This window comes from Ascaphus truei, chromosome 19, assembly GCF_040206685.1.
Source record: "Ascaphus truei isolate aAscTru1 chromosome 19, aAscTru1.hap1, whole genome shotgun sequence".
NCBI lineage: Eukaryota > Metazoa > Chordata > Amphibia > Anura > Ascaphidae > Ascaphus > Ascaphus truei.
In genome coordinates, this window is record NC_134501.1 from 10295349 (window position 1) to 10306430 (window position 11082).

An 11082-nucleotide genomic window follows, 5' to 3' on the forward strand; every position below is an offset into this window, starting at 1 on the left:
GTTGGGGTATATTGTATATGTATTAGGGTGGTGGGGGTGTATTTTATATGTATTCCGGGGGCATGGGGGTCGCATCTTTTACCATTGTGTCCAGTATTTTTGGACAAGCCACCTGGCAACCCTACATATGTAACAGTTACAGACCAGATTAAAATGTCAGACAGCTTTAGTTTTTAAATAATTTAAGACTTGTCGGCTTTTAGAGTCTCGGGTAGACTGTTCCAGTTGTGGGGTGCACGGTAAGAGGAGGAGCGGCCGGATACTTTGCTGAACCTTGGGACCATGAACAGGCTTTAAGAGTCAGATTGAAGGTGACGAGTAATGGCCCGGGACAATCTTGAAGACGAGAAGTAACTCGTATTACTTACTGGCAACACATTTTATAAATAAAATGGCACTTGTTTCCCCTCATATTGCAAAAGTTTTTTTTTCTGGCTATGCCTGTTGCTCTGTATATTTGTCAGTACATCCATGCTGTGATAAAAATGCTGTTAAATTACATTGTTGACTTCTTTCCTTCTGTTATGTTTTAATTTAATTATGCTGCCACAATTAGCCAAATTGATAAAGATGGGGAAACAATAATGATTTCAGTGTGAAGGTGATCCAAGCTGGCTCATTACAGCATGATATTATACTGTACACAGAAGTGATCTGCTGTGAGGCACTCCCTCTTTCTATAACATGCTCTGCCTGTTGCGCCTTTCCAATCATGGCGGCCAAACTAAGCCATGCTGGGGAGGCGTCATGTCCGGGCCGGCCGGAAGTGGCGTAGAGCTGGTTTGTTGTGGCACGGCCGGGTGATGGCGGGCTGCTCTCGGACCCGGAAGGGGGTCGCGGCGGCAATCACGGAGGAGACCGAGCAGACCGTGAGCCAGCCCACCGAACTGGAGCAGACCGTCAACCGGTGGGTGCTGGAGTATTACTTTCACTGCGCTGTGGAGGCCTTCAGGAGCGACCGGCACAAGGACTTCGGGGAGATCCGGGACATAGTGTCCGGTGAGAGGCTCGAGGCCTGGGAAGAGGCACGGTGGGAGGCGGCACGGGGGCCCCTCACCCGGCGGTAGGAGGAGGCTAGAGGCCTGGGGAGAGGGAGGTGTGAGGGGAGGCTGAGGCCGGATCATGTTGTCTATTCCTCATGTAGAGTCTTAAGTGAAATAATCCAATCTCCGCACAGAATATTGGGGTCTCCGGTATTCCTCCGCACAGAATATTGGGGTCTCCGGTATTCCTCCGCACAGCATATCCAGAATATTGGGGTCTCCGGTATTCCTCCGCACAGAATATTGGGGTCTCCGGTATTCCTCCACACAAGGAACGCAAACCTCCCTTAGGCTGTGCTTATAGTGCACGCAACGGCGCGACCAAGCGACAGCGCTACTAAAAATTTGGTAGTCACTGTTATTTGATTTTTTAGCGACGGTCTCTCCTTGTGGCCAATCAGAGAGTTTCTCCGTCTGCCCTCTCCGACGTCACTGGCCTTGAATTGAATTGCAGCTATCGCAATGGCGACGGGTGACGTCATCGGTCCCGTCGCCAGCACTATAAGCGCAGCCTAACCTAGGAGACCCCACATTAACCATGTGACATGTCATGTTTTGGGGAGCAGCCGCCCCTCAGCCCCCCGTATCCTCTGACCACCTGTGTCTTGGGCTCTGTTTCCATCTTGCACACTTTCTTTAAGGTCCAACCATAGGGACCGAAACGTTGACCACTGCGAAGTTAAATTTAATTTCATCAAGGCCACTAGTGTGGTTTCTTCCATAATTACATGTTGCACACTAGCAGATTGTTCCTATACACCAGTGTTTCCCAACTCCAGTCCTCGGGGGCACCCCAACAGGTCAGGTCTTAAGGGTATCCCTGCTCCAGCACATGTGGCTCAGCTGCTGATTGACCCACCTGTGCTGGAGCAGGGATATCCTTAAGACCTGACCTGTTGGGGTTCCCTGAGGACAGGAGTTGGGAAACACTGCTATACACTATCTCATGGATGTTATTTATGACTCCTGCACACACAGGGTTATGTTTTGCTTTCAGATCTATGTTTTTATTTTTATTTTATTTTTTATGGAGTTATTTAAAGGGAAGGTAATTTCCCAAGGGCACAGAATGAGGAGAATGATTAAATAACCTACCACCTGTGAACGAAAGCTGCACAGGGGGAGCTTAAAGAAGGCTGTGTGAATTACAGAATAATAATGCTACCAATCGCAATGTGTTCTGATCAACAAATCAAAAGTGAATCCCTCCAGCCCTGAAGTGTTATGTATTTTATGGACAGGCTACATCGTATTAATAATAGAAATGATAGATATTGGTGCTGTAATCCAAATGCGAAGTGTATGCAGCGCACAGCAATAAGTGAGGATAGCAGGTCTGGCAAAATGAAATCCTTTAATGAGAAGCCATAAAATAGAGGGCTGCAACCCTTCTACGCGTTTCGTGCTAGTGCACTTTATCAAGAAGTCATATTGGTGCTGTAGACTGGTTGTCAATGTCTGTTTTCGTAACTTTTTTTGGTTTGTATGTTTTATTTTGCTCTAGTTTTAGTTCAGCGTCCTTTGGAAACCACGGATCAGACCTCCCGCCAGCTGCGTATAATGCAATGCCTATCTCGAATTGAGGAGGGAGAAGACCCCAGTAAGTATTGTCACTATGGTGTGTGTGTGTGTATATCGGGTATTGTGGGGTGTAGGAACTAACCCGATCACGTCATGCTGTCCCCACAACTACTCCAACTGGACCCCATGCACCGGTTCTTGCTTCTAACCAATCGATTGCCTATACTTACATGGAGAGGCCCAGACAGGTACTTTATTCCGTAGGTGAAGCAAGAATCACATCAATTGTTACAAGAAAATAAATATAATATATTTATTGAACTGCATTGAAACTCCTAAAAATAATGATTTGATTGTAATTAAACAAAAATACTTTGCTGTTTCAGTTCAGTCCCAGTAGAGATCTTCCCTCTGTGTATTATTACCGCTCTGTTATTGTCACCTGGCCAGGGCTTAGTTTGATATATGAAGTATAAACGTAACATGGAAAGGGTCTGCAATTCCTCTGTTAAAGCTTATAACGTAACCCCCCGAGGCTCGCACTGCTGCTCTACAGGCTAGTGGGCCAGTTGGTAATAAGGGAGTATTAATGCTGCTCCATGTAGCTGGATCATGGTTCTCCTGAGGAGACTCCAGGCTGATGTGTCCCGTGGGGGGTCCCTGTATTCTCTGGTCCTGTGTTTCTATGTATATAAATGGAACTTTCTATCTAGCTATTTACCTGTGGCTTCTGATTTATCTATACGCTTCCAACAATCTATGTATATTGGATCGCTATACTAATCCCCTATCTCCCCTTCTAATGTCCTTATTAGAACTACCTATACGTTTTTCTACTTGACAGATTAACGGACTATCTACCTATTTTATTCTATATAATTTCTTATTTTAAACTTGTATCCCTTTCTGTGTCTTTCACTCACTTTTTTGTGCTCTGTTTTACTGACACCATCACTCATTCTCTCCTGCACACTTTCTTATTATTTTATCCATTTATAACCATTTCCTCTTATTTTGACTCTGTCTCTAACCGCTTTATTTTAACTCTCCCACCGTCTCCTTTACATTCTGTAGTTGCCCGGACAACACAGGCTGGACCAGAATGGTCACCTGACCCGGACACGTTCCTTCCTGCGTGGGGCACTGCATAGAGACCTGTTACTTTCTATTTTTCATCCTGATCAATCATCTCGTTGTGATCTCTCAGGATATTTCTTTTTTTTTGGGAAAGTTTAGTTATCTGTTTTTGCTAATTGTGTTCTTGTAACCCAAGGCGCAAGAAGTAAAAATTGTCATGTAGTACTGTCCATTGGGGGCCGCGGCTCCCATTACCAGGAGCTCCTCGCTAGTTTGCTTCCCCCCCTCATTCCTCTGTCTGATCCCTTCAGACTGTAACGTGAGGTCTTGTGATTTTCAGATTGCGTGTTTGAGAAGGACAGCACTGAGACCCCTCTGGAGTCGGCCATCAGGATTCTGGACATGATTCAGAACGAGTTCACTCTCGATGCAGAGCTGCTAAGGACCAACAAACAGATGGTGAAAGAGGCTGTAAGTGCCAGTCTAACTTGTACAGATTGTGTGACCTTACAAAGACCCGCTTATAAACCAGTTTATCTCCTGTGCTTCCGGCAGGCTGATCTGGTCTTATGTGGATACAGACTAAAATGTCATTATTGGTAATACATATAAAGTGTATAGTGTACCTGCTCGGTAAATATCTGGTTGCAGTTTAATTTGTGGACATGCAGAAGATTGCAGGGTTTGTTTTGCTGTCCATAGTTAAACAAAAAGTGTGTGTGTGTGTGTGTGTGTGTGTGTGTGTGTGTGTGTGTTTGTTTTGACTATATCCTTCTGGTCTTTTTTTTTAAATTTATTTTTTGCATGGTGGTATATTGTAAAATACTTTGGCGGGTGGCTTTGTGTCTTCAGTTCAACACCAGTGCTATCCTCCCGTCCTCCCTGCAGGATTATCTCTGTGGCTTCCAAACACAGCATGAGGAGAGACGACGTTAAAATGTGTGTTGTTTTTTTTTTTCAGGCGGTCGTGGTGTGTATAAAGGAGGAACAGTTTGATAAAGCCAGCAGGATTCTGCGCAAATACATTACTAATCACTCCAGCACGAAGGTGAGCTGCGCGGGTTTATCCAGGCCACGTGCGCGCCCTCTCCAAATCTTCTTCTTCTTCTTCCCTGGGTTTAGCTGGGGTTCAGTTTTACATCAGGAGTCTCTGTTTAAACTGATCACAACTGTAATGTCTTTTCTTAAGAATTCCTCCCCCCCCCCCCTTATGTTTCTAGGCTTGAAATTGAAGATTGTAATAATTGAACATATGTTGAAACCTGAAAGCAACAAAAGTGCAATCTTATGAGTTTATTTTTATTATAAGTAAATCCGTTCTGTAGTATTAGATAAGTTACTTTTTTGTTTGTTTCTATTCAACTCTTCGTGCCGTTTTTAATTGGTTTTAAAGCATGCTTTGATTTCTATAGCAAAGTTTTCATCCATTTCCCAAGCAGTGCAAGATCTTTGCAAAATTTCCCTGTTTGCTATCCATTCCTGCCAAATTTTTCGGCAGTTGGAGCTGAAAACTTTAACAATAAACAGATACCTTTTTGTAAAGGATTAATTGAAACTGAAAGTCGGCTATTATGTTAGGCACACAATCAGGATTTTGACAGATTTTATAACAGGAGCACCAAACGATTGCCAGCTTAGGTAAGAATGTAGACTTATATATTGTCACACGCTTTATGTATACAAAGAAGGGACACGTAGTACTGCTACTTTAAACGAATGTGTGCAATGGCTGACGGCTTTCCTTTTGTACGACTCCAATACGTGTTGCATGAAGCCGCCTCTCCTGTGGCTCTGCTCCGGCCCTGACGTGAGTGCGGCTTTCAATGCGTATGCTCTGTTTCCTGCTCAGAAGCTGCGATCCGAGCTGCAGGAAATCATCCAGGGAAAGAACCCGAGACACCCCATGATTCAGAACTTCTCCTTCTCCACCCTCAAGCAGAAGATCTTCCAGCTTTTTGAGGGTCAGATCGATGACTGTACTCCCTTCCTGCTGACGGTACGTACATTCACGCATGACGTGCGGCTGTATTTGTAAGGCGCTCAGGCTGGCGCAGTACATGGCGTAATCACCAGGGGGCGACGTTGCATTTGCTACTGGATAAATATGATGTGGCCTCAGTGTGTCTCATCGCAGCAGGACAGGGCCTGAGATTATATACCTGAAGGGGAGGAGATATTCATGTTTCCTCGCTGGTGTTGAGAAATATGATGGCACTGCCCAGGTAACTGATCTCAGAGATTCCAGTTACCAACACTGCATTTTGGTTCTGAGTCTTGCTGATGGGATGGTGGAGGATCCGGTCCGGTGTCTGTGGAACAGTCAGACTGTGACTCTGTTTTCAGGCCGCCCGAAAGGCTCAGAATTTGGAGAACGTATCAAAGGAACCCCTGTCCCCAGAGAAGAGGCCCGAGCCAGAGAGTAAATCTTTTTCACCCATATTAGAAGCTTCCTCCGATCCTCCAGAGGTTGTCAGGTGAGGCTGTCTGTTTCCTGCCTGAACAGGCCGACACCAAGACGTTTCTCGAGTAGATCTCATTTGCTTTAAGCCTTGGCACACAATTAGGATTAATGGCACAGCTCTGTCCGTGAGGGATGAAGACAAGCAACCTGACCTAGACCACAAATCTCTCAAACAGGGCTGGCCAACTCCAGTCATCAAGTCAAAGACGGATCCGCCTGTGCTGAAGCAGGCATATCCTGAAAACCTGTCCTGTTGGGGGCCCTTGAGGACTGGAGTCGGTCACCCTTGCTCTTAAAGCCCCAGTATATATACTAGTATAAGCACTGTATCCCTACTTCCTTCTTACTCATATACGTTTCCTGCACCCTCGCTTTCTTCTGTTATCTTGCTTCTGGGTGTGTAGGGGGCCGGGTGATCCTGTTTGTGTCTTTTTAGCAGATTCTGGGTTAATCGTGTTGCAAAACCTCCTTGTATTAAGGCAAGGTCCGTTATATAGAGACTTTGTGCAATTCTTCCAAGCTTCATGCAGCTGTATTTGCCGATTTTAACTTGATGAGCTATTTTGCTTGAGCTTGAAACTAACCCTATTCTGCATTTACACATTAACCCTTCCCTTGCTGGTTCATCATATTACTCTGTGTCTCTTATGGAGTCTTACAGTTCGAAGTCCAACACTGCCCACCCTCCATATTTAGAGGATCCCGAATTGTATTTAACTCCTTTTTTGATGCTGAAGGGTTGGTGAGACCTCTGGATCTCCACAGGGGAGAGCAGGAGTTTGGTAATGAAAGCTTATGAACTTTGACCAGGGAACTTGTGCCCATGCCAGCTTCCCGATGTCTGTCGTATGAGCCCACGGTTACATTTTGGGATATGTCCTGGTTTCTCTTCCCCAGTCTCTGCTGACACACTGCCATGTTTTCTGAAGGAGTCTTCTGCCGGAGCTGACACCACCGTACAAGTCAATTGGTGCCTTCCAGTGCCAGACGGTTTTGTTTAATGGTAGAAGGCTGCTTGGTAAATGTGGGAATGCATTGTGTAACTCTGTTTCCTTTCCCCCTCCCCCAGGTCACAAGCCAGTATTTATCCCACGTACAGCATGCTTGCCATAAGGTATGAATTCAAGTCTCTCTTCCGAGAGCAGAACCCGGACGCTGCCTTCAAAGAGGCGTACGAGACAAATTTCTCCAGGACGAGGTCTCCGGGCAGTTCTCCCAGGAACATGAAGTCCCGGGAGGGGAAGAGGGGGCGGAGTGGGGGCTCGGTGAGAGAGAGCAGCAAGCGTTTGGGAACCCTGAAGGAGCTGGGGATGGAGGAGGACAGCGAGTGCGAGGCCAGGAGCGAGTGCGCAGACATCTCGCAGGACCAGAGGGACAAAACCGGTTCCCCTCCCAAGAAAGTGACCGTGCTGACCGAGCACAACAAGAGCAAGGCCCCCATCAGGAGGAAAACGTAAGGGCCTCTAATTGCAGCACCCCCACCCCCCGCAGGAACGGGGCAGTTACCCCTCTTCTCTCTTGAAATTGAACATGCATCACCCGGAGTAAAATGATACATTTCTTCCAGCAATTGCTGCTTTTCATTTGTTTGCAAATGCCCACCTGAGCATGTCCTGTGTGTTCAGTAATGTGTATGCATGATTCTGCCCTTCCGCAGGAATCCCATGTGGAACAGCTCTGAGGCTGGAGAGCAGGACACCTGGAATGGGGAGGACGATCTATTCCGACACATGAGTGAGTCTGGGTGCCTTCTCACCTCCTAACGTGTGTGTGTGTGTGTGTGTGTGTGTGTGTGTGTTCTACATTAACATGTCTTGTTCTCTTAAATCATTTCTTCCAGAAGAAGAAACTTCACGAAATTCCACTAACGCATCATTGAACGACAGTAAGAAGCAGGTGAGGGGATCCCCATCTTTCTGGGAGCGGGGGGGGAGGTATGTACAAGGACAGCAGAATTTTCTCTCCCCTTCGGGCTGTAATCAGAAGGGAACTGCTACCTTGTTGAAACTTTTCCAGAGGAGTGTGGTATATAACCGGTGAGTGCCAGGTTAACCCTAACTACGTAACCAGTGAGTGCCAGGTTAACCCAAACTACGTAACCAGTGAGTGCCAGGTTAACCCTAACTACGTAACCAGTGAGTGCCAGGATAACCCTAACTACGTAACCGGTGAGTGCCAGGTTAACCCTAACTATGTAACCGGTGAGTGCCAGGTTAACCATAACTACGTAACCGGTGAGTGCCAGGTCAACCCTAACTACGTAACCGGTGAGTGCCAGGTTAACCATAACTACGTAACCGGTGAGTGCCAGGTTAACCCTAACTACGTAACCGGTGAGTGCCAGGTTAACCCTAACTACGTAACCGGTGAGTGCCAGGTTAACCCTAACTACGTAACCAGTGAGTGCCAGGTTAACACTAACTACGTAACCGGCGAGTGCCAGGTTAACACTAACTACGTAACCGGTGAGTGCCAGGTTAACCATAACCTCGGAAGGGTTGCACTGCAGGATTTCAATATAGCCCTTTGCAATATTACTAGCCATTCTGGCAGTTAAGGTGTTAAACCCGCAGCATGCAGAATGCGTGTTTCCTCTGACAGTCACCCTGTAACATTAAACCACTTACACTTTCTTTGGGGCTCACACCTCTCTTGCATGTCCATGCTTTTGGTCGCTCTGTGAAGTGATTCGATGTGTAACTGGAATAATCCACACGGAGCACATCGCTGACACTTCCCCCCCCCCCTCCCCCTCATTCTATAGAAATGGTCCGACGAGGAGACTGAGTGGATCCGACGCGGAGTGAAGAAATTCGGCAAGGGCAGCTGGGCGAAAATTCTGAAAGGTTACGACTTCAGCAACCGCACCTCGGTCATGATAAAGGACAGGTGGCGGACCATGGAGAAGCTGGGCCTAGTGTGAGACGCATGTCCTGTCCCGCCAGGCACACGTGCTTGTGAGTTGTTGGCCTGTTCCGGGAGGGGCAGACCCCGCTTTTAAAGTGTCAGACGTCTTGTGCAGCTGGGCTTTTATCATTGCTACCTGCACATAGTGGGAGGGGCTTGGGACACACTGCAGTGTGTGCCGGACAGATCCGTGCTCCGTTACACTGAGGCTGCCGAGACCTGGACTTGCTAAGTGACCGGCAAAGTGCAGTGAGCAGTCTCTGTTCTGCAAACGAGCAGTCGCTGCCACATTGTATTCAGTTTTCCCAAAGGGATCTTCTCTACCCCCCCATCCCCTCAGTGGAAGATCTTAGAAAATGTTTGAATGTTTTTGTGTGTATCCAGATACCCTCCTGGCACTGGGGAACGCATTGAGGGGGTCTGTGTTTGTTTGAACAGGCCCGGCTTGTCCCCCTTCTTTTTTTTTTTTTTTTTTTTTAAATATTTTGTTAATTTCTCTCAAACATACTTGCCGTTTTAAAGAAAACAAACCCCCTTCATTTTAACAGCGGGCACCATTTTAAGGAGAAACTATAATTGCAGGAGTCTGGCAGGCCTGACCGTATCGGGCGGGTTCTCTCTGCACTGACGCCGACTCTGCGCTCACAGTCGTAAGAATGTGTGCGGGACGCACACGCGTGCTCGTTCACTTGATATGACGAAGCCGACGTGGTTATTACGTGTCTGGTGAGCTGGCTCTTCCCGCCCCAGGTCTGTGCCAACCACCCTTTAGTGGGAATAGTTAATACCCAAATTGGTTTTACTTTCTAGCGGTTTAACCTCATCACTGCCAGAGGGGCCTTCATCAAAGGGATTCACTTTTTTTTTTTTTTTTTTTCCCCCCCTCTCCTTTGCTTAACGCTCCTTGAGGGCTGAGTTACAGTATGGAAGAGGTGGGATCTCCCGCACGGAAGAGGTGGGATCTCCCGCACGGAAGAGGTGGGATCTCCCGCACACAAGAGGTGGGATCTCCTGCACACAAGAGATGGGATCTCGCTCTCCTTCCCAGATAGCCCTTTGATTTGGGATGGAAGCCGGGGGTGCAGATATGTCTGTGTGCTGCCTAATACGTCATCTCCATCCTTTCAGTTTTCTGTAGGCGTGGAATATAGGAATTGCAATTTGATATCTTTTAGGGGAGGGAGAGGGTACAAATATTCCAGATGGGGACATGCCGCAGTGTAAAATAGTATTAAGTATGAGGAAATTACAGTCTGGGTTTAGCTTTCACACTGTTGTGGATGGAAATATTGCTCTATTTGCAGGGTGTTAATTATGAGACGGGGGTGAGCGAGTAATGATTAACCCTTGCGTTGTTCTTCCGATGAGGACATACTCTGCAGCGTTGATTTCTCAGCAGTCTCCGAGGAATTTTACGGTCTGTTTTATTTTCCGTTTCCCCCCCTCCTCCCCCGGAGCGAGTTCAGTGGAACCGATACATTCCCCTTTTTTATTTTGAATGTTCCTGTACAGTTTTTCATGCTCCATTCTGATCTATTCGATACTGTTTTCCCGGCCCTCACACTCTGCTCCGTTCTGTGCAGAAGGAAATGTATACAGAGATTGAACGCTGGTTGTGTTATATTAAACAAATAGTGTATTACCTGTGGAGTGTGTTTCTTGTCAGTCTTGGGAATCAAACTTTCTGTCTAAGATGCAGCCGTGGAGCCTGCTTTCTAGCGCGCTTGCGCATGCAGCCGCGGAGCATCACGCTTTCTAGCGCGTACACACCTGCAGCCGCGGAGCCTGCTTTCTAGCGCGTACACACCTGCAGCCGCGGAGCCTGCTTTCTAGCGCGCACACATACAGCCGTGTGGCATCCCGCGTTCTAGTGCGTACACACCTGCAGCTGGCTTCTGGGTCTCAGCACGAAGTGATGATAGCCATTGCTGCTTGTTTGATAGCTATTACTCCTGGTGAACAGACGATGTGACTTTGTCACAATGGATCTCAATCTTTTAAATGAGAACCTGTTTCAGGTAATTTGATAAGACAGGTGTTACATGGCTGAGTGCTTTCACTTCCCAGCTGAGG

The 11082-nt window shown here is 47.1% G+C and overlaps 1 protein-coding gene across 4 annotated transcripts; it reads left to right on the forward strand.

The window, feature by feature from the left end:
- Positions 1-749: 749 nt before the first annotated feature.
- TERF2 (telomeric repeat binding factor 2) lies at positions 750-10653 on the forward strand. Of its 4 annotated transcripts, none has more exons than XM_075576487.1 (11): positions 751-999; positions 2548-2643; positions 3982-4112; positions 4603-4689; positions 5491-5637; positions 5985-6115; positions 7172-7555; positions 7760-7836; positions 7943-7998; positions 8867-9059; positions 9592-10653. In XM_075576487.1, the coding sequence occupies exons 1-10, from the start codon at positions 804-806 to the stop codon at positions 9023-9025; spliced, it is 1464 nt and encodes a 487-aa protein (XP_075432602.1). In that variant the 5' UTR covers positions 751-803; the 3' UTR covers positions 9026-9059; positions 9592-10653. The 4 variants fall into 4 exon arrangements, 3 of the variants coding, with proteins under 3 accessions (XP_075432603.1, XP_075432602.1, XP_075432601.1); XR_012789102.1 differs by having other exon boundaries at positions 752-999; positions 8867-9964; positions 10011-10653; XM_075576488.1 differs by having other exon boundaries at positions 750-999; positions 7760-7808; positions 7942-7998; positions 8867-10653.
- Positions 10654-11082: the final 429 nt, after the last annotated feature.